The sequence below is a fragment of the Gobio gobio genome, assembly GCF_949357685.1.
Source record: "Gobio gobio genome assembly, chromosome: 1".
Lineage (NCBI taxonomy): Eukaryota > Metazoa > Chordata > Actinopteri > Cypriniformes > Gobionidae > Gobio > Gobio gobio.
This window is the reverse complement of record NC_137097.1, coordinates 53,408,454-53,432,666: the sequence shown is the minus strand read 5'-3', so window position 1 is coordinate 53,432,666 and position 24,213 is coordinate 53,408,454. Positions and strand designations below refer to the sequence as shown.

Genomic DNA, 24,213 nt, shown 5'->3' with positions numbered 1-24,213 from the left:
AACCCAAACTAACAGCATGTGCAGAGATGGAGTGTGAGACACGCTCCATGCATGTAATTGATAACCGTTCATGTGGAGCAGAACGGAGCCGCTCTGAGACGCACATAACTGACACAAGTGTAAATAAACATTAAATCTGCAGGGAATATATTTATTAATTGAATCACAGCCTTGTTAATTCACAATAGCACTATGCTATAGTAAAAAAAAAAACTTTTAATATAGGGTGCAGCCTTTAAAATGTTTTAATAATGCAGTTTATGGATTCTCATCCGTGGAATGCGGCACTTACGGTATTTTGCTGGTTACTCGACATGGGTAAATTGCAATCGATGATTTATTTTTTTTTAAATCGAGGAATCATGGCAGCCCTAATTGTGATGTAACTAAAGCCTATTGGCAAGTTTGGAATGACCTGTTTGAATTTTACTTTGAGTTATGTTGTACAATTAAAAGACACATGCTGCTGGCATAGCACAAGGAGGAACAAACTTGTTACTGCACTGGCATTAGCAAAGCTATTGCTCATTGAACAAAGCAACATGCTTATTAGTACAAGCAGTTATCCACAACCTAACCATAAGCTCTGCTCTTCTGCACACTGGTTATGATCAAAACTTCAACATAACAGAAACTCTTTCAAATGTCAAACATAACTGAACATTAAACCTTAAGACGTTTCCCTTCACTCAAAAACACATAAAATAACACTTAATTTGAATAATTACTCTCCATTTCCAGCCATATGTAAAAAGCCCGGGAACTAACAAAACTTTAACTTAAAACTGCATAATTGAACTAATTCTCTTAAAATAAATGGGTAGTAGTGTTGTCACGATACTGGAATTTCTAACTTCGATGGATTTTCGATTTACTGCATGCATATACTGTCAAATAGATATTTGGGAGACAACAACCAATAAAACACAGACCTGCAACACACTCATTATACAGGTACATGAATATTAGAATATTAAAATATGAAAACGGAGAAGGAAAAAAAGTTGAGGTGGCACCTTGATGCATTTTTAAAATCTAACCCTATATGACAAACTCCCAAGAATAAGGGAGAAATGCGGAGGAACATTTAAAAGGTCTAATAATATTTTCATAACATTTACAAGCACAACGGTCTCTGAACACATGACACGTCAGTTTAACAAAAAATAAAAGCATAGATACTTTCGATACACTCGTATCCAAGGTAAATCATCAACACCATCATCCCTTACATGTGTTTTATTGAACTGAATATTCAATATGCTAAATTAATATGCAGGTTACGTTTCTTCCTGAACAAGTGCGCACCCGAGTCCGTGTTGCTTTCACATTCATGTGAATCGCTGCACAGTTCGAGTGCCACCTCCTTCAGATAGTCTCGGGTACCCCGATGCGCACCGAGCCCGCGATTAACAGCTTTTACATTGGCAATTTTTCATGCAAACCATGCCCCTTTTCGAACTAAAATGCCAATGACTCCATCTCACAGTGCATGCAGAGGTAGAGCAGCATTTATTGCGAACCGATCACCCTGTACAGTGCTGCGCATCATCTACACATTTATTTATTTAAAAAATTTAAACGATTTTCATAATTTCACAAAGACAAATCTCGATTTTGGTTTCATTTCAGTCAATCGTGCAGCCCTAGATTAACCTCACGAGCACAAAACAAATTCTCCCTTCACTCAAACAAGTTCTGTCTCACTTGCTAAACTGTATCGCACGCGTGCTACTGGGGTAAATATATTCATCGCACAGATCGAACTTTTTTTTTTTTGTAGCACGTGCAACCTATATATCACACTGTACAGCCCTGTATTAGGGGTTATTAAAAAAACACCTGAATCTTTGTTTAACTCAGATTATTGACAGACCCAAACTGCACCCGCATAGTAACGTGCTTTCCTTCACTAGAAGTCTCTCTCTCTTCTCTTATTTTCCTCCACAGCATGGCATTTGTGAGGCAGCGGGAGATGTGGATTGCAGTGTAGAGACACATGAGGGTTAATGTGTCTCTGTATGCTCATGGTTCGAAAATATACTGGTGCCATTATCGCCACCGTGCAGAGTCGATCATTTACATGTGGGCATATTCATACTGGGGTAACATCAGCGACATGGAGAATTTCAGCTATTCAAAATACAGCGTCCTTGTCATTTTGTACCCTTGATGTGTGGAGAGGACAGGATGTACTCCCAAGTTGTGTGTTTCCTTCATGGTCTATTTAAATTGCATAGTAGTTTCATGAGCTCCCGGTCATGGCAGCCCTGTGACAGTGCCGTGTGGCTCGGCGCCCCCTCCACTCAAGCACAGCGTGCGGTTTCTCCCTCCACACCCCTACTGACTGTCATGACTTTATTAATTAATGCTGGCACTCGTCCCAGTCGGTAGCAGCTGAAACCAGGAAGAAAGCAGAGTGAGTGTTTAAGGAGAGCGTGGCACCAGCCTATCTGTCCACTCACACCAGGAATGGAGACATCCTCCTGACAAGCATGACCTTAGCTGCTCATTGGGATGTGTGCGTGTTCCCTCACTGAGCCTTCCTGGGGAACGGAGGGATCTTTTGAAGGTTGAAGGTCTCTGTAGAGACTGTTGCTAAAAGACAAAACGCTGTTTTCTCAAATGAACCTTATAACCTGTGTGAGGAAATGATGGCACATTGGGTCAAACTAAAAGGCTCTCTCTGTTCCCTTGTAGCTGTGGAGACCCAGAGCACAAGCTCGGAGGAGATCGTACCCAGCCCACCCTCTCCGCCGCCTCCCCCACGGGTCTATAAGCCCTGTTTTGTCTGTCAGGACAAGTCTTCGGGCTACCACTATGGAGTCAGCGCATGTGAAGGGTGCAAGGTAAGAATCCATCACATCTTCGTTTGCAAAAGGATTGATTTGTGGCCCCAAAACGTTTTTGGTCCATATAAGTTATGCAATATCAAAACCAAGTGGTTTGTGACACTTGTTTTTGATATTTCGTTTTATAATGCAACGACATTCAGACATTAAGGCCTGGTTTCACAGACAGGACTTGGATTAATCCAGGATTAGGCCTTAGTTAAATTTAAATCATTTAAGTAGCTTTTATAAATGTGCTTTAGAGAAAAACATAACTTATGTTCTGATCTTGAGACAAAACAATAACGCCTATTTTAAGAGGAAGTTGCTTTCAGTTGAGACAGTTTAAACATGCATTTTAGTCTGGGACTAAGCCTCCAAAGTATCCAAATACTTTGAGGCCATTTATTTTTGTGTGTCTTGAGTCATGAATCTGAATGTTAGGGTATATACACAAGCCAGATCAGATATCAGATATTTAACTAACAATATTTTGAATGGGGGAAGACCCCATTGGCACAGCGGTGAATTCCAGCCTTTTTTCTGTGCTACTTAATAATTGAAAACTAGTCGTGTATACAATTGTATGATCTACACAGTGTCTCCCTGAGAAAGAGAAACACAGGGGTTTGGAGTTGAACTATGATGGTTACAAAGCCCACTTATCTGAGCGCAGCCGCAGGGAAGCGTGGGTGGAGAGCTGCATGGGCGCACATACACACTGCGGTGCTCGCTGAAAAAATAAACATAACTTCATTAAATTTGCATGTGCTATCTTCTCCCTTTTTTTCGCTGCTGTTGAGCGTTAGGAGGAGCATCCATCCATCCATCTCTCTCCTCTCGCCCCTACAGCCTTGTCTGTTTTGAGATGAACAAAGAACGTTTGAGCTCTATGTCCTTAAGTCTGAGAAATGTATTTAAGTTAGTTTTAACAGAAATGCAAAAAGTTCTCACTCTCAAAGGTGGCATCCTATTTGAAATAAACTTATGAATTACTTATTTGAAACGGACTCAATATGGACAATTTGGTTTTGTTTCAAAAAACATTCTTGATGCATTTCAATGTTTCAGCAACACCTGTGTGAGGATAAGATGCTACCCATGGGCCACACTAAACAAGTCTGCCCTTATCCATCATTTGAAGTGGCTTAACCTAGGTTAAATTACTAGTAAATTCACCTTTATTTATGTAGTGCTTTATTCAATAGAGTTTGTTTCAAAGCAGCTTTACAGTGATAAACAGGAAAATAACGCTTGACAGCAGTCATTATTCAGTTGAAATTAGTTCAGTTGTTGATTCATTTCGGTTCAATAGCTGTGTAAAGTACATCATATCTGATATTATGCGGGTGTATATATCCAATATTTAACTATCAATTATGAAATGAGTTCAATTCAGCTATAAAGCAGTTCTGCAGAAAAACAGTCATCGTCCAGCTCAGTTCAGTTCTCATACAATGGTGTCAGTGCGGTCAAATCTGTAATATTGCTGAATATTAAGTGTCCCCGACTAAGTAAGCCTGTGGCAAGGATCCCAAAACTAAGTTTGAAAGAGAAACGAAAACTGATTTTTGATTCAGGCTGCATCGTCACAATTCAGGTTGTGGATTGGTAGCATTCAAAATATTTCATCCCGGTCTTTCTGCTTGAAGATCAAATTCATCAAGCTGGTATGGAGATGAAGCTGGTCATAGGGGTCTGGAGATGAGACAGACAGACGAATATGATCCACTAGTATTAGATGCGATTCTTCGTAAAACCTGCAACCTTGTCAATCAGTGTGCGCGCAAGAATGATCAACCTTTGAGATTTTGGTACATTAGCTGTGCTCCAAACCCTAGTTAGCTGTCTGCTGCTTAGCATGCTAGTTAAGCCCAAAGTACACTTCAGTTTTGTATGCTTGTGTATTAGCTTATGCGTACAGCCGGATACACAGCCTTTCCATTCGATAGTGTGCAAACACAGGCGCTCAACAGGTTTCTCTGCAGAAGTTATGGGCGATAACTTTTTGCACTCATTTAAATGAGTCTTGCACTGAGCGTACAGAGTTTGAAAAGTCTGGCTGCATGCATACAGCACACATTTTGTTGTTGTTTTTTTGTCCCCCATCTTTTTTTTCCAAAAAAATCGCAATGCATTCTGGGATTGCATATGTGTAAAGGATGCTTGCATTTCTGCCTTAAATGTTTGGAAAAATCTGAAGTAATTTTGCCGTTTATCATTTGAGACAAACTTTACGTCAGGAGCACACCTTAAAATACTACCACTTAGTCACCCCAAACTGACAGACAACCTTATTTTGATCTCTCATGGTCTCTTGAATCTCTAAATCCATTGGAAATAGAGTCCACACTTCATACAAACACACGGCTGCTCCTCCGTTGTCTCAGTGTGCCTGGGGGTTTATACTCATGTCCAGGATTAGTGGAGACACTAAAGAGGCTTAGCACTCCTGCCAAGGGGAGCCACAGCAGACCTCAAACCGTTTCCTTCCTGCCCTCCTCTGCCACATTCCGCTCACAGGATCTCCCTGGCAGGTCAGGACTGGGTCAATCCAGGGTTCGCAAAGGTCAGGTGATGCCCAGCGAAAGATTAGCATCACAGATCAGCCCTGCATCCTATTATGTCCTCTAACTCATCCATTTACTCTGTCATAGTAAAAATGCTTGCCAATTCCAATCATTTGTCATTTTGTCATTTGTCATTATTTAGTGTTTTCTTGAATAACTACATTGGAGAAGTAGAAGCAGTTGTTACGGAATTTAAATACTTTATACTTAATTATGTACATTGCCACTCGAGTGTAGGGTCGATACGTTTTTTTTAAAAATATATATATATATATATATATATTTTTTTTTTTTTTTTTTTTTGATGGTAGTCTTTTCTGCTCAGCAAGGCTGTGTTTATGTCTAAACTACAGTAAAAAAATTTGAAACGTTTATTATTTAAATAATATTTCTATTTTAAAATGTAATTTGTGTTATGGCAAAGCGAAGTTTTGCTTTTAAAGTATTGCTTTAGTCTGTATCTTCGTTCCCTTGCCTTCCTTTCAATGGTCCACTGCTGCAGCCCCTAATCCAGTGGAATTACCCAGCTGCCCCTCTGTTGCCAGAGCATTCTTCACACCTTGTGATGATATTGAGCTTCATTCCTGTGGCTTTCAGGCCTGGCCAACAGCGGCATAGAGCAGAGCGAGTGAAGCAGGATGAGGAAAAGAGGCCTTTTGATTGTGGACCAGTGTGACTTTTATCATGGGTTTGTTATCAATGAATCAGCTCTCCAGGTGAGACAGCAGTCGGCTGTACAAAGGGTACCATCGGCCAGGATTCATGGGACATTTGGCTGCTATTGATATAAACCCGTTTTGTCAGAATGTGTAGAGCTAATGCTTTGTTTAAGGTTCAATTGTTTAATTTTGCAGCCTTTTTAATATAGCCCATGCCAAGTCAATTTGAATGCTGTAATTGCTACGAGACTACAAGAAGTTTTGCAGTATTTTATTGTGAGTGGTCTATTTTTGAAGCTGCAAAATCATTTTAGTGGAATTTAAATACCGTTTCACTATAAAAGAAAAGGTGCAAGAAGCGGCGTACAACTTTATACAAGGTGCATCTTCAGTAGTATCTGACCTGCTGATACTGGTTCAGATTGAAGCATTTCATCTGCATCTACCACAATGACCTCCAGAAGATCAGAGCTGGCATGAATAAAACATGGCCAATGAATGAGAGCTCCTCTGTAGGGAGTTCAGGCCTCTGGGCAGCGCGTTAGAAAGCCTGTTCACTCGAGCACACGTTCTGTCACACATCTGCCATGCTCACCTTTTCCTTTATTACTTTTTCATAGCCGAGACCGAGTGTGAGAGGGACACGTCCTTTCAGCATGCGGGACATGTCCTTGGACACACGCTTCTGCCGAAAGGACATGAGTGTTTTTAGATGGCATCCACTGGACAGACCTGTCAAAAGCACAGACACACTAAAAGCATCTCTGGGTGCCCTAACTGATATGTTGAAGGCTTTTCCACTAAAAGCCTTGGGGATTATTGTTTTTTAAACCAGAGAAGGGAGGATGATGTTTTTACTGTAGGCTTGCTTTGAAAACTGTATCATATAGGATGCATACTCTAATGAATGCAGTTCATAGATAATCATATCAACACTTTTTCTTAATAAACATATCACAATGTATAGCTGTACATTTGTTGAAATGCCTAAATGTTATTTTATGTGTGTGTATATAAATGTTCAGTACAATAAATATACAGGGCTCGACATTAACTCTTGTCCGGGTGGATTTTTTGAAGGGGCAAGTGAAAAATAATTTTACTTGCCTGACGGACAAGTATCCTGAGTAAAATGTCAAAACAAAAAATAACTAGGAATCACCAAAGTGCAATAATGATTCTTCATTCAGTTAGTGTAAGTGGAGATCGATAGTGGATTATATAAAACGAACTGACAAGGTTGTGCTGTTGAGGCTCACGCAGCCTCTCGAGGACAAAATCGAAAACAAATGAGCGCTGCTCATACAGAGAAACTCAGTTAACATACACAGTTAAAATTGTGTAGTTTTTATAGTTATAATATGATACCGTTAAGCAACATCACACTAACGAGTTGTTTTCCTGAATACCATCACGACTGAAAATGACACTGATTTCATACGCCAGTTCCATAAACAATTAATTAACATTAAATCACATTTTAGATGCAATATGGACTGTTTTTGTTCTATTTCAGCAGCGAAAATAGTTCCAAACAAATATCGCAGCTGAACCGTAACGCATCTCACAGCAACAGCGTGTTACTGAATGATTCAGCGTTTGAATGAATCGGTTGAATCTAAGATTCAATGACCTATTCGTAAACGACCGCCAAATTCTTGAATGAATCAGCCGTTAAACTGAATCGACTCAATGACTCACTCATTAAGACGGTCACATGCTGCCACCTACTGGTGGTTTTGTTTCATCTTTTCAACATTTCTTATTTGTATATTCAAAAACATTTAAAATAATCTCAACATTATTTAATGCAGTTGTAATTTTTCAGTGTAAATGATTTAATTTGATTGGTAACAGACTATAGTGTCTTTATTATAATTTAATTTATAGATAAAATTTAAGAATTTAAAAGGAAAGCTGAAGCATATCCTATATTTAATAAGATTATGGAAAAATGCACTTTATAAAAAGGTAAAAATATCACAAATATGCATATTTAAATATGTCAAAGCTGATTGAACACTGGTGAGAATATTGCTTCAGAATAGATTATATTTACAAAAAAAAAGCAGATAAGCAAATTTTTTACTCAGACAAGTGAATGGCAGATTTACTTGTCCGAAGGACAAGCGTGTGAATAGGCTTAATGTCGAGCCCTGATATAAATATATTTATTTTTTACTTGGACAAAATAGTATAGTTAGTTAAACGTTAAGTTTCTTAAATTCAGTTGTAGCATTTATTGCTTAAAGCTACACTGTGTAACTTTTTTAGTTTTTTTTTTTTTCTTAGCTAAAAACACTTAGTTCTTTCAAAAATATAAATATAAGTGCTCATTAATGTATATTTACTTCTTTCAAGTAATGAAGTATTCTCGTAAGTTTATAATATGCCATTGAAAATACATACAGGTGAGGGGTTCGAATGCGGGTCGCCATGTTGCCCCATCATCTTGAAAGTACATTTGCCAAAGAGGGACATACCCGTGAATTCAAGCTTCACCTTTCGCGTTTTAACACTCGATGGCACCGTGTCGAATGTGGACGAGGTCGAACTGGAAGCCATGTTAATCTTGGACTAAATCGGCCGCTGTAGGAGTTAAAACGAAATCGGAATTGAGAGGAACAGAAACTAATATTCACTGGATGGTCATATACCTTTTCAACGCTAGATGGGGGAAAATACCACACAGTATAGCTTTAATGTGTTTTTTTTTTCACCTTTTTTAAATAGATTTTTAATAGTGTCCAGTTATCAGTCATGGTAGGAAGATTGAGATCATCAGCTCATTGGTATCAGCTATAATTTTAGTATCATGTACCCCTATTATTAATGTGTGAATGGGCCTTATCCAATCGTATTTTAGATCCGAAACCATCAGTTTTATCAAATGTTTTCACCCTGTTTGTAAGGTATAAGTCACAACCCAGTATGAAAGAGTGACTTTGGATCTTATTTCGCTTACGGAGCCCCGCTGAAACATTGAACACACACTGTGTTCTAGCTCGGGCCAGTCAGTCAATCCTGCAGAGCGCCGCTGATACCCACGTGCCCAGCGGCGGTCACGAGTGAAGCTTTCACTGTTTAATCCTCTGCCAGAGAGCCATGGTTGCAGCACAGCAGCTGAAATCCCTTGCACAAGCCAACACAGTCACTGTTTGACATCTGCTATCTCGTGTGTGTGGCTTCAGCTGCATCTTTCCTGCTTTTGCTGTGTACTTTCATGACCTCTGTCTGACTTTCTGCCCTCGAGAGTCTGACCAAGCAGTAATTAAGATCAGAAGAATACTGTGAATCTCTGATTTGCATTGCTCCACTCAAGTCTATGTGGGTTAAGCTCTGCTTGGGATCAGCCAATGGGAACCTCTGGGCACTTGAACTGAAAGATAATGCCCTGCAGCCATAATACTGCCAAATAGAAACCAAGCTCAGCCAGCCATTATGCCAAGAAATAATGTGTGTGAGAAGAGAGTGAGCTGTATCTATGCCACGGTTGTTTATGTTTGTGTATAGCGATGATGCGCATGATGTGAATATATATGAATATCTGGCGAATCAGTGACTTTATATAACTGTTTCGCCTCAGTCTTTCTGAGGTTCTTGGGGTTGGAGATAATTTGCTTGCGTGTGTCATTTGTAAACCTCCATGCTTGCTTATCTCCTCAGGGCTTTTTCCGAAGAAGCATTCAGAAGAACATGGTGTACACCTGCCACAGAGAGAAGAGCTGTATCATCAACAAGGTCACGCGAAACCGCTGCCAGTACTGCCGACTGCAGAAGTGCCTGGAAGTGGGCATGTCTAAAGAATGTAAGTGTCTTTTGTTACTATGATATATTTACTAAAAATCCATTAATCATGGAAACTGATCGTTTCCATGAGGGTCCCTTTGCGAGAGACCCCCTTCCTAAAACATAAGGGCTCCTATATACATTTTCGTGTGTAAAGACCCAGTTAAACTGTAAAAATATTTTGTGAAATGTTTACATTCCCACCATTACAGTACTGTTAGATGAACATTTCCATGCACCCCCTTTGGGCGCCTTGTACTGTAGTTTATTATATGTATGTAATACATTATCTTTGTGCCTGATACTTTTCAGTGGACTGTGGTATCTAATAATCTACCCTTCAAAAGTTTGGGGTCAGTAAGATTTTCAGCAGTGACGCATTAAATTGCATTTTAGTTAAATATATTAAGCAGTACAACAGTTTTTAGTAGGGATGTAACGATACATCGCAATATGAAAAGGCAACGATATATATCGTTGATGTAAACGATATGATTCGCGTTATTAACACTCAGCTTACTGTAATTATAAGGTAGGCCTATAATTCATTCAAAAATGTTAATGCTGTGATGTACTTTTTTGAAGTTATATGTATTTTCATTTAACTTCAAAACACAAATGAAGATCTTTTTCAAGAAACCAGAGAAAGATTTCTGTACCTCCCCATTTAAAGTCCATTCCTCTCAAACTTAAAAGATCCAAAAAATATCAAGGCATCGTAAAAATCAATCGAGTGGTCTAATCCAAATCCAAGTCTTCTGAAGAAACGCAATGGCTTTATATGATGAACAGATTTACAACGGCACGCATACTGTAGTAAACACAGACATTCAAATGTGACGTGACGCACGGAAACAGCAGGAGCGAGTAAATGCCGAACTAACCATTTACAGTTTGGGAATAGTCATTTTGACACGCTTTTTGCTATTTAGAACTGTGACCGATTGCATTGATCATCTGAAGTGCACACGCTGCCGGAATGATACTCCACAAAGTGCAATTGCAAACATCATTTAAATCACCATATCACATTTAGTTTTAGTAGTATGATTATTCAAAGCGTTTTAGTTGGTTTATTCTATATAGTGCTTTAATAACAGGAGAGGCGGAAAGTCAAGCACCGGGAGGAAAAAAAAATAAAGTTTATGGAGTTTGTGACATTACTACATTAAACGACTACATTTAATGTTGAGTATAATGTATATTAATGTAATGGGGGAATAATTGTGTGTCCTGATGATGATGATAATATAATAACAATAATATTATCTAAATGATAATAAAAAAGTAATAATTAAAAAACATCTCTTATTTTGGCTTAAATCATCTTTTCGTGAGTTTAGTATCGTATCGTGACAGGAGTGTATCATTACACCCCTAGTTTTTAGCATTGATGATGATTAATAATAATAATAATAAATGTTTCTTAAGCTCCAAATCATCATATTAGAATGATTTCTGACGGATCATGTGACACTGAAGACTGGAGTAATGATGCTGAATATTCAGCTTTGCCACCAATAAAAATAATTGTAATATTTGAATGTTACAGTTTTTACTGTATTTTTGATCAAATAAATGCAGCCTTGATGAGCATTAGATACTTCTAGTACCACTGTGCTCTGCAGGGCCTCTACTACAGCATGTTTTTTAGCACACTTTACTATGAAGGCCTCTTGTCAGACATTGGTCTGTGATCCTGCTGTCGCCACCTACTGGGCAGAGGTCTTTGACAGATGACCTATGAAATGACATTTTCCAGCACACTTGTGATTTGTCTTGTCATATTTCAGTGATGCTAAAAGTATGTTTGTATGACAGGCTTATGTACAAGTATATAAAGAGGAGGCTTGCTGTCTTGTTAGCCATGTCCTTGTGTATTTGTGCTAGGACAATAAACAAATATCATGATGAATATCAGCTAAAGCTAATATATCAAAGATAAAGGTAATATAAAGTAAGGTTTAAAAAAAAGTCCTACAGCAGCACAATATTGTTTTTCTGGTGTCACAGTAAGACTTTTAATTTACCCTTTAGTTGCATTTAGTTGATTTTGCCTTTTTAAGAATAAAATATGGGTTTGTATGTTCTTTTGTTCTGTTATTGGAATGAAAAAAAATCTGCACTTTCTGTGCTGTACTGAACTGTAATTTGCCGTTTCTACCAGAGCAGAATGAAATCTCTGCCCTAGATTTGTTATTTTACATATTTCATTTTCTCCGCCTGCATATGATGGCGCGCTCTTGTCATCATAAAGTTGTTTGCAAGCAGGTTTCGTCTTTTCGCACGTCGTGTCGTGAAAGATTACCTCCCTGCGTTAATAGTTCTTTAATGGCTCCATTAGATTGTGTTTTCTGAGCCCATGCTGGCACCCAGCTCCCTCTGGAGAAATGAATATGTGGCTGTGGGGAGAAGTGAGTGAGAATCATCCTTTACCACCCCTCTCGCTCGCTCTCTCGCTCCCCCAGTGTGCGTGTGGAGGAGGGAGAAGAGCCACTGAGTTATCTTTAGACAAAGGAAGGAGTCCTAACCAAAAACAGCAAGAAAACATGAGATAAAAGGAGTGATTTGAGTCTCTGAGTACAAGAAAAGAGAGAGATTGTGAGGTTCCAGGAACACCGAGAGACTGAGAGAGGGAAGAAAAGGAGGGAGGAATGCAGGCACAGAGGGAGAGCCCGTTTAAACCTCTTTAAAGCAGCCTGATATTTGTCATGTGACGTGATTAGATTAGGTTGGATTTTAGTGAAAGCAGAGGTCGTTTGTCACAGTTATTAACAACCACCAACATTCATTTCTCATCTCTACACGCTGCACACCATCAGCACATCTGTGTGTATGTGTGATGAAACACAATGAGCGCGTTTACATGCACAATCTTACATTGATTATTTTTAACAGTGACGTTTGCAGTTCTTCAATGTCATTTTCTTATCCCAGTTTAATTTGCAGAAACAACTAAGTAAACTACTCCGTTTTATTTCCCTGAAGCCTAAAAACTGAGATGCTATCAAAAGATTGTTTGTATGAGCATCCAGACCAGCTTGACACAACAATGTTGATTTAACCAATGCCATTAGTTTGAGGTAGGACTATGTTTGACCAATCACTGGCACCAGTGGGAATGACACTTTGATAACTTTATTCGATCAAAAATATTATTACAATTATTTAATAAAATGTCATTTATTTGTGATTGCAAAGCTGAATTTTCAGCATCATTACTCCAGTCTTCAGTGTCACATGATCCTTTAGTCTAATATGATGATTTGCTGCTCAAGAAACACTTTTTTTTTTTTATCATCAATGTAAAAAAATATTATATTGTGTAAATTGATACCTTTTTTCTAGATTTTTTTTTTTTTGATGAATAGAACTTTTATTTGAAATGAAACTATTTTGTAACATTATAAATGTCTTAACAGTCACTATTGATCAATTTAATGCATTCTAGCTGAATAAAGCATTTCTTTTTTTTGATGCCAAACATTTTCAATTGTAATGTAGATTCCTTAAACAATTCCTTTTTTTCCTTGAAAAAAAATTATTTTTGAAGGCAATGTTTACGCAAACAATTGTGTGTTAATGCAGATGTATAATGCCGTTCAGTGTGCATTTTCTGTATCTCTTTTCTATTATTGTGCAATTTACTCAGTATTTTTAAGGCTTGTATATCACAGTAAATGTCACGAAAGAGATGAAAAGAGCCCAGAGAATAATATCTTATGATTCTTGCCTCTCTTTCTGCTTGTTTAGCAGTTGAGAGACTCTTACCTAAAGCTATTTTTTAACTGTCACATCAAAGTACTCATTTCTCATTCAGCTCACTCTTTATCTTTGGAAATACTGCAAGGAATGTATTTCTATATCCCTGTTCCTTTCTATATAGTATTTATAGCTCCATAAATGTCCTCTTGGTCTCCCACTTAATCCAACTCCTCCTCTTTCATTCATTTGTTGTTTTGAAGTAAATTAGCTGCCAAAATGATTGAATCACAAGAAGAATGTGGTTCTGAAAGAGGTTTAACTATGCATGATGGGCTGTTTTCATCAGGCAGAGAAAAAACAGTAGACTTTTACTGCCATCTTGTGGCAGATGTTGTCATATATTTATTATTATTATTTATTGCCACTTTGGGTATAAAGCATATGAATCCACACGTTTACGCATTATAATCAGTGGAGTGGGTGTACCAGGTGGTTTGATGACTCTTTTCATCTGTCTAAGTAGCGGTTCGGAACGACCGGAACAAGAGGAAGAAGGATGAGAAGAAGCAGGAGTGTTCAGAGAGTTACGTCTTAAGTCCTGATACAGAGCAGATGATCGAGCGGGTGAGGAAGGCCCATCAGGAAACGTTCCCCTCCCTCTGTCAGCTGGGCAAATACACCACGGTAAGTCCGAGGCAGAGCAGCTCTTAATGGTGATGTCACAATCTCAGTTATTAAACCAACCAAACATGGTCTCTGTCTTGTTCTTGAACAGAACAACAGCTCAGACCAGAGGGTCGCTCTGGACGTTGACCTGTGGGACAAGTTCAGCGAACTCTCTACCAAATGCATCATTAAAACAGTCGAGTTCGCCAAGCAGCTGCCCGGCTTTACCACGCTCACTATCGCAGATCAGATCACTCTCTTAAAGGCCGCCTGTCTTGACATCCTGGTGAGAGCACAACACACTCTCACATGTGTTCTTGTGTCCAAATCTCACACACCTTTATGTAAAGTGCATGAATGGTTATACACATTTGCAGCGGTGTACCGTAGGTTGAGCGCTCATCTGTGCGTCTTTAAATTACTTCCTCAGATTCTGCGAATATGTACACGCTACACACCAGATCAGGACACCATGACATTTTCAGATGGTCTGACACTGAATCGCACGCAGATGCACAACGCCGGCTTCGGTCCACTGACAGATCTGGTATTCGCTTTCGCCAACCAGCTCCTGCCTCTGGAGATGGATGATGCAGAGACTGGGCTTCTCAGCGCCATCTGTCTGCTGTGTGGAGGTACTGCAGCTTTCTCAATCAGATTGGAAACACTTTTGACCATATTTTGTTCTTTGAATGTTGTCTTCATGAATGTTCCATGCAGTCAGTTATCACATAACATTGACTTTTGCTCATTTAACTGTATTTTTGTGTATTGTATTTGTATTTAGACACTCTCCGGTGCTTATACATTACTTGTATACAAAGTGTAAAGCCCCAAAAATGAAACCACAGTAAATAAGAGGAACTTACAGCTATGGATGCACAGTATATTTGCCCCATAATTCTTTTTTTTTTTTGGTTTGTTTGTTTGCTTTTATTTAATATTGGTATATTTATTTACAAAGAATTGTTTAAGTTTTCTAGTTTATATATTTATCTGCAATTCATATTTCTATTTAAATGTATAATAGTTTGTTTACTAACCTTTCAAGTTTGTTTTATAGATTTATCTGCAATTTATACATTAGCAGCTGTAATTATCTAATAAAAAAAGATTTTCTTTCCCATTTAGACATGACTGTTCATATAATATAATTTCAACATTGGGTCTCTAAATCTCATGAAAACGTTTTTGTGTATTTAGATGATTTTTGTTTAAGTGTCTACAAAAACTTTATATTTCCTGCTTGTGTGATTCTTTGTTAGCTGATGTAAAACTGATGTACACCTGTGCTCAGATCGGCAGGACCTGGAGCAGTCGGATAAGGTAGATGTGCTTCAGGAGCCGCTGCTGGAGGCCCTAAAGATCTACGTGAGAAAAAGGAGACCTCATAAACCGCACATGTTCCCCAAGATGCTGATGAAGATCACCGACCTCAGGAGCATTAGCGCTAAAGGTTAGATTCACTGTCACTCTTTGAAAATCAAGCACTATCAACCAGAAGCCAATCTAACGTCTTATTTCTCAATCAGGAGCGGAACGGGTAATAACGCTGAAAATGGAGATCCCCGGCTCCATGCCTCCACTCATTCAGGAGATGCTAGAGAATTCGGAGGGCCTTGATGGAGGCAGTGGGGCGAGAGGAGGAGGAGGAGGAGCCCCACCAGGAAGCTGCAGCCCCAGTTTGTCTCCCAGTTCGGCACACAGCAGCCCCTCGGCTCACTCCCCCTGACTCTCACCTCCGGACAGGGCTCCGTACAGAACGAAACTGGTTCGAAACCAGAAATAAGCCACAGCAGACCAGCGCCAGAGACCAGAATTCCGGTAGACTTTGATCCGGGGGGACCGGACCCGAATTGAACAGTAAATCTGGCAGGCTTTCATTAGCTGAAGACCAATTGAGTTACACACAGGCCGAGCCTGATCAAAACTCCTCATTAAAACCCTCCAGTGATTCAGTGACAAGCTTTTCATGTGGCGGTGGTTCACGAAGACAGCAGAACAAATGCCCTGTGTGCGCAGAAGCAGCTCCTCTTTACTGTGTCTTCCCGTCTCTGCTCCCATCACACAGACTGTGAAGGCCCAGGGAAGCTCTCGCTCTCGTCCGAGGGATGCGTTCTCTCGGCCTGTGACGTTATTTTATAAACTTCAATCCCTTAAAGCAAGCTAAAGGACATTTGGACGTCAAATGTCCACAAGTCAGGGACATTTTGAACTTTCCAGCCGTTTTGGTTCTGTTTCTTTGTTTTCCTACAAAAGATATATGAATATATGAAATCTATATTGACAGAAATATGAGATTAGAATTTTTTTTTGTCTTAGGTGGAATGCAGAACAATTCTTATCTTTCCTCTAGAGTTGAACACGATTCTGGTCGGCCCACTGTTGTGCTCTCACCAAGATTCACATCATGCTCAAAGGCACGTCACACTAGCACTGAAAATGATGCGTGTACTTCAAGGCGTGAAGTACGATGGGGTTAAAATGCAATTTTGTCCAGGTGATGTGGAGCTATATTAGACTTCATCAGAATGATCAACTTGGCAGTTTGTGGCAATGAAATGAAGTATGTAAACATGCAGCTTGTGATTTAAGATGTGAATGAGATCTGTTTTAAAGGAGTGGTAAATGCCCTCCTGTAGCTTTTTAATATTGTTTCCTAATTTACTTTTAATTTTGTAATTGTCAACTGTCGAGAGACACTGATACCCCCTTCTACACAGTATTAGCAGATTCTTAAATAAAGGAGATTTCCAAACAATGACTTGCAGACAAAGAACACAGGATGTATTTTTAGCTAAACGCTGGTGAAAGCCACCACATTATTTCACAATTGAGAATGTTGTTATTGAGCATTTCACATGGAGCTTCACACCTTTTTTCCCCTGTGCATCTCGATTTTGAAGCGCTGTTAGTTGTAGGTTTGTGTTTCTAATCATCTGTCACGTGTGCTGAGATGCTTCCACCGCCGCGTCATCCTCTGTACCTTACAACATCACTGCCTCTGCTCTCCTGCAACAATCATTGAACAATTGTCAACAACAACACTGCCTCTGTGTGACAATCACTTTAAGTACCGCTCACAAACAACTCTGCCTCTGTAATGCACTGATCCCTGCTAGGAGTCTGGATTCATGAGACCGCTAGCATTCACTGATGTGTGTACACATCTGTCCCCTTATCTGAAACTTTATTAGGCCTAAAAAACATCAAACAAGGACTGTTTTCACAATTAATCGGCTGTGTTGTCTTGTTGAAATTATATAATTTAGTAAGACAATCTTGTATTGGTGTGATCGTTTCTAAAAGATAATAATTCTTACATTTATTTACTTGACCCTTATTTTGTTCCTAACTTAAAAGTTGTTACAATGAAAGGTAATGGGGTACAATTTGGTTTTGATCCCCATTTGACTATCATTATTTAAACAAATAATTTTTTGAGTCCTTGATAAGAGAAAAATTCTCTCAGCTTTGGGACAACATGAGGACGAGTGAATGACAGTTATATTTGGGTGAACAATCCCATTAAATTAAAACAATTTATGAAATGGACCAATAAAATAAAAGCATCTCCATGAGATCCAGTTCTGGCAGATCAGTGTCAGCATATCATTATTGTACCAGTTTACAACAGCTCTGCCTCTGCATCACGTCTGCTGAACCTTTGGCCAGTGAGATGGGCCGAAATGACTTCCTCCTTAACATGTTCGCCTGAGAGTGGGGTGTGAACCTTTTCACCGCAACTATGCACAGAGTTCAAGTCTATTCACTTCTCTATCTGTTGTGAATATCTCAAGCCTCTTCCAGTTGCTCAGTGCTGTCCGTTTCACTTGATTCTGCATTGTCGCTGCCCAAAGGTTCATCGCTGTTGAGCCATACTGCGTCACAGACCGTGACAGGCCTCTTTTCTCACTTAAAGGATGACAAACAGATCTACACGACGTACAGCACAACCCCTGTACTGCTTTAACAGTTGTTATACAGTCAAACGCACAAAAATGTTTCTGTTGTGTTAGGTTCCTGGATGATAAGAGTAATGTTTAATAAAGACTTCTGTTTTGTGTGTTTCTGACCACACTGGGTTTTATTTTTATTTTTTGTATTTTTTTGTGGGGAATTACAAAGCTGCCGTTTCCTCATTAAAATATTGGTAACATTGTGACCATCAACATTGTTTGAGTGTTCAGATGTTACACCCAAAAATGAGAGATTTATTTTTTTCATATTGCATTACATTTGAATCCATTCAGTCGATCTCTGGATCTCGCGGTATAACTTTTAGCATAGCTTAAGCATAAATCATTGAATCTGATTAGACCGTATGCATCTCGCTCAAAGACTTTCTATGTTTTTCGTATTTAAAACTTGACTCTTCTGTAGTTACATCGTATACTAAGACCAACGGAAAATGAAAAGTTGTGATTTTCTAGGCCGATATGGCTAGGACTATTCTCTCATTTATAATAATCAAGGAACTTTGCTGCCGTTCCATGGGTACAGCGGTGCAACGATATTACGCAGCGGCTGAAAATAGTCCCCAGCACGCTGCCTGTGTAAGCAGGTTGTCCCGTTGGTTATGTTGATGGAAGTTAGCCTATTTTCAGGCGTTGCATAATATCATTGCACCTGCTGGACCCATAGTACGGCAGCAAAGTTCCTTGATTCAAAGTCACAACTTTTAATTTTCCATTGGTCTTAGTACACGATGTAACTACAGAAGAGTCAAGTTTTAAATAGGAAAAATATCGAAAGTCTTTGGTCACATTTTAGCGAGATGCTAAAGGTCTAAGATTCAATGATCTATGCTAAAAGTTCTACCGCCAGATCCAGAGCTCGGCTGAATGGATTCAAAAACGGTAAAAGGAAACTGTTTAAAGGTGAACTATGTAGGATTTTTGCAGTAAAACATCCAGAAATCACTAGGCCAGTGTTATATATTTTGTTCAGTGGAGTACTTAGAATATCCCAAATGTTTTCAACTGTTTGTAAATCGTGAGAAAATTGCTATTTTAACCAAGGAGCCGGGACGTGTGAGCTATGCGTGTGAGGGAGTCGCCTGTCGATTGCGTCATATCTGCGTCACCCTCGGTCTCCGGTTTTATTCAGTGAAACACTTTATTCTCACTGCAGTGTGAACAAGTGTCATAGCAGCCGCCGAGCGAACGTCATAACTTCCTTTTCAACACTCTCAGATATATCTAATACGATAAACAGAGTTGTGTTACCTCACACTCAGCACTGGAGAAGAGAAAGTGCCGCCGGCAACCGTGTCATAATAAAAGTCCCGCCAGCGACTATGCCATAATAACAGTCCCGCTCTTCAATCGCTCCTGCAGCCTTGCTCAGCTCCACAACACTCGGTCCTGCTCTGCTTCACTACAGTAATGTTAATAATCGCATCCATGAACATGATTTCTGCCCGAGTCCTATCCTGACTGTTTCCCACCGGCTGTGAGGTGAAGACCACATGTCCCGAGATTCTGCGCTCAAACGTGGCGTCATCAAACTACGCCTTTGTTTTGAACAGGCGACCTCTAGTGGACGGAAAAGTTACATAGTGTAGCTTTAACTCCAGGAGAGTTTAAAAATTAGCCTGTTTTCAAAAAAAGTGGAGTGTTCCTTTAAAAATAATGGTTCAATAAAGAACCTTTAACATCTATGGAACCTTTTTAATGCACTAAAGGTTTTTTTATAGTGGAAAAATTTTCACTTTTGGACAGGTGGACAAAGTACACAACTCCATTACTTGAGTAAAAGTACTATTGGTTAAATATTACTCCATTACAAGTGAAAGTTGTAAAGATAGATTTTTACTTAAGTAAAAGTACAGAAGTACTTGTTTTTAAAAGTAGCCTACTTAAGTATCAAAAGTAAAAGTAAACGCATTATTTTATTATTGTTGTATGAATGCACACTGTTCCATCATGGTGGTTTAAGCCAGTCATGCTCCATCTGACATGCTAGCATACCTTGAACTCATTTAAATACTTGTTTAAAAGTTACAAAACTCTTATCAAAGTCAAAATCATACTAGAAAAGAAAGGTTTCTACATTGTGTTTATTTGATAGGATTATGGACTTCAGTTAACATTAGCCCAACTACGTTTTTGCATGCTAACTAACATCATTGTCGAGCGTTACCTATGCGTTAAAGCTGTATCCACAAGGCTATGTAGCTACTTGGCGGGTAAATCTATACAAATCATTTGACCAACCATATTTCATACCAATGTAAATTTTGACAGCAAATTTTGATTTAGTTTTAGTCATAGTCTTTTGACTATAACATTTTAGGCATCTGAAATGTTTTAGTCTATAATAAGATTTTAGTTGAATTAATTGAACTAAAATTCAGTACTTGTGGTCTGGCATCTGAGAGGCAACTTTCTGTGTGCACTTTCGTGGTGTCGCACTTTTTCAGACTTATCCACGTCTGCTCTTCTTAATTTTAACTTTTAAGTTTGACCATGGTTGCGCACACTGCGTCTGGGAACTGCCGCCTTCTATTTTGCCATCAATTGATTAGTGTTAAAAAAATACTTGGAAATCATTGAACTTCATGTGATCCTACAAGAGTGATTACTGATAGACTGTCTGCACAAAAAAAAAAAAAAGATTCATCCATGACTTTTAAAGCGGCTACGACTTTCTACTTCGAGGGCCTTGATAGAAATGTAGTAGAGTAAAAAGTATGATATTTGTCTTTCAAATGTGGTGAAGTAAAAGTCATAAGTTTCCAGAAAAAATACTACTCAAGGAAAGTAAAGATACTCAAAAAGTGTACTTAAGTACAGTACTCAAGTAAATGTACTTAGTTACGTCCACCTCTGCTTTTGGAACCTTTGTGTATTGAGCTGCATCTCTCACAATTGCACATTTATGGGCCAAATTTACTAACGGCTTGCGCCAGCGCAAAACCCTCTTTTTGGCGTTAAAAAACGCATTTCTCTTTCAGATGCAAAATTTATGGGTGGAGAGTATTTAAATTAATTAATCACACAATGTGATTTACTGAGGTTTGCCCCATGTTAGTTTACTTGTTTGCGCCATTATTTACAGACCCAAAAAAGCACGTCTTAAACCAGACACTAACTTGTAGATTGCGTTGGTCATTATGGAAATGATCCGGCTGCATCTGTTCGTGTTCTTTCATTTCCGTGTCGTCAGTAGATCACATGCAGAACTTTTCACTCTCATTGGCGCTTTTATGGAATTGCGTTCTCACGCCAATTTGCCCTGTTTAGTAAATCTGTCCCTAAATCTCGCAATTCTGACATCTAACATGCAATTTATGCTTTATATCACACAATTCTGACTTTATAACTCCCAACTGGGACTTTACATCTCGACAATCTGACTTAATTTCACGTTATTCTGAGAAAAAAAAAGACAAAATTGCGAGAAATAAAATTCCATATAAAGCTTCCATAGATTTCAAGCACTTTCATTCGAAGAAACAAGTTGTGTTTGCTTTATAAAGAACAAAAGCTGACAGAAAGTGGTGGCAGGTATTTTTATTCACACAAGACCAACTTGAGAGTAAATGACAGAATTTTCATTTTTGGGTGAACTATCCCTTTAAGTAGAGAAGGAGAAAGCTTCTTAAGTTATTATTGGTTCTGTGGTAACAGCTGTACTGTTCATATTTCTACACTGCTAATTCTATATTCATAACATATAATTGTATAAATATGTCCCTGTTCAAAAGGTGAGGATTTATATGATGATTTATAATGCTGATGATGACTATGAGATTTTAGAAATGGATGATGGTCATGAAGATCAACTCTGACTCTGACTTCATTTAAAAGAACATAGCTTAAACAAAAAGCTTATTTGCTTGTACTCTGCATAATGATGGTTTAAGTTTCATCTGTGCTTCCTCAAATCTGCTTCACAGCTTTATCAGTGTGTTCACTTTTTCTTCTGAGAGCAGAACTATTCTCTGAAAGTTTACTGCCAATTCAGCGTTATTTGGTCACACAGAATGCTAAACTTCAGTTTCCAAGTTTAAAGTTAAACAGTTTCACTTCTGTTGCAGAAATCATTCAAGAATTTTCAAATGTAGTGCCATTTCCTTTTATGTTACAGATTTAGTAGAAAATCTGTTCCTGCCCTCCTCCAACACACCACCCTGGTATTTTTATGTAATTCTAAATGCCTCGATTAGCAGGGCTACACCTGAAAAAAAAAGTCCCAGATAAAATCGTCTCTGTTCCATATGGAACCCTCATTCCCTGAAAGAGGGAACTATCACGTCAGATCAGTGAGCTGACGAATTGGGATCTTGCTTGAGAGACCAATACACTTTGAGGGTAACTAAATGAGCCAATGCACATTGGCATGCAAGATTTGCATCGGATGTTCCGCCCCGCCAGGCGGGTATAAATACAGAAGAATCGCATATTTGGTTTTCGCTGGGGAGCAGAGTCGGTGACCCAGCCACCCAGGAGTGGTACAGTAAACATGGCGACGGGCCAGGACGGGACGTGACGTCTCTCTTTTGCATACGTAACCGAAATGTTCCCTTTTAGTCGGTCAATCCCAACGTCACGTTGTATGGTCTGGCCGACTAGGGCAGTAGAATGTCTCTAGGGTGGCTCCAGCTTAGTTAGAGAGGAGAACGACACCAGCAGATACAGCAGAGAGGGCTCTGCCAAAGGAAAGACACGGGCTAGCCAATAAGGTAGCCATACCGTGGAAGAATACATATCTCCAATACGAGATATAACCAATCTCGAGATGCATGCAAAAATGCATTTCTGCGTCAGCATTTTGAACAGGAGCTTGTAAAGGGTTCAATACTCGCAGGTCCAAGATTTGCCGTAACCCACCGCCTTTCTTGTGTACAATGAAGAAGGGGCTGTAGAACCCTGTCTTCATATCGGCTGGAGACACTGGCTCGATTGTGTCCTTCGCCAGTAGTACTTCGATCTCTGTCCGTAACACAGGAACATCACTGGTTCGCACAGAGGTGAACTGAATGTATTTGAGGGGGAAATCGGGCGAACTGAATCGCATAGCCGAGTCTGATGATGTGGATGAGCAAGCGGGATGGGCTGGGAGCGCTAGCCAGGCTCCCAGAGACCGTACCAGTGGAACCAACAGAACCACAGACGTACCCACAGTGGGGCAGCGAGGTGGAACGCAGGGACCTGACTCATGAGGCATAGCATCCCGAAGTGGGGTCTGAGTGTGCGGTGCAACACTTACATGGTTCCACGGTTGGGCAGAAGGTGCGTGAGAAGGCTTGGTGGCTCTTAGAGTCACACGCTGCTGCCCGCTGTCAATTGAGGAGGGGGATGACGGATGAGAGTGAAACGGCCACCTTGTGAGATGGGAGCATCGAGAAAGTGCGCTTTGACGACATCTCACACCTCTGCAAGGTTTAGCCAGGGGGCGCTTCTGGACCACTAGGGTGGACATCGTCTGGCCGAGGGCCTGCGCTGTGACTAAAATCATGGTCAGTCACCGTGTGCAGTTCCTGCATCAACCCCGGCTCAGAACTAGCATAACAGCCCTAGCATTTCAGCCAAATTATGTTGGGAATGCAGTGTCACCGACGTGCATGCACTTTTAGCCAATCAGCGATCAGCAGGCAGAAGCGATCATTCATGACTGACGGGTTTTAGCGCGATAACTTGTAGCTGTATATTATTAAAGTGATCGCTATGGCAAAGCGGCTTAAATATACAGTAAGTTGTATCTCACTGTTAACGATTTTCTTGTATTTTTACGGTACATTACTGGCAGCACTGTTGCCAGCAATTTACTATATTTTGATTTACAGTAATTGTACTGTAATTAAGTTTACAGTACACAAGGACAGTACCGTAAAACTACACACCAGTATTTTACAGAATTTTTACAGTATTTTATAATATTGGTCTGCTTCTGCAGTAATTAATTATACAGTATTGTACTGTAATATCTATATTGATACATTACTGCTAAATACTACACTGAAAAAAATGGTGTTGGATTTACATG

The 24,213-nt window shown here is 39.4% G+C and overlaps 1 protein-coding gene across 7 annotated transcripts in view; it reads left to right on the top strand.

The window, feature by feature from the left end:
• rarab (retinoic acid receptor, alpha b) overlaps positions 1 to 18,390 on the top strand; it is a 136,883-nt gene extending 118,493 nt beyond the window's left edge. For 2 of the 7 annotated variants that reach the window (XM_079819595.1, XM_079819598.1), the window contains 7 exons: positions 2,701 to 2,849; positions 9,727 to 9,868; positions 14,078 to 14,238; positions 14,330 to 14,506; positions 14,651 to 14,855; positions 15,518 to 15,676; positions 15,753 to 18,390. In XM_079819595.1, the coding sequence (XP_079675721.1) occupies positions 2,701 to 2,849; positions 9,727 to 9,868; positions 14,078 to 14,238; positions 14,330 to 14,506; positions 14,651 to 14,855; positions 15,518 to 15,676; positions 15,753 to 15,952 (1,193 nt within the window). In that variant the 3' untranslated portion in view covers positions 15,953 to 18,390. Of the gene's footprint in view, positions 1 to 2,700; positions 2,850 to 9,726; positions 9,869 to 14,074; positions 14,239 to 14,329; positions 14,507 to 14,650; positions 14,856 to 15,517; positions 15,677 to 15,752 lie in introns of all 7 variants that reach the window. The other 5 variants (XM_079819593.1, XM_079819597.1, XM_079819596.1 and 2 more) reach the window with 3 other exon arrangements.
• Positions 18,391 to 24,213: the final 5,823 nt, after the last annotated feature.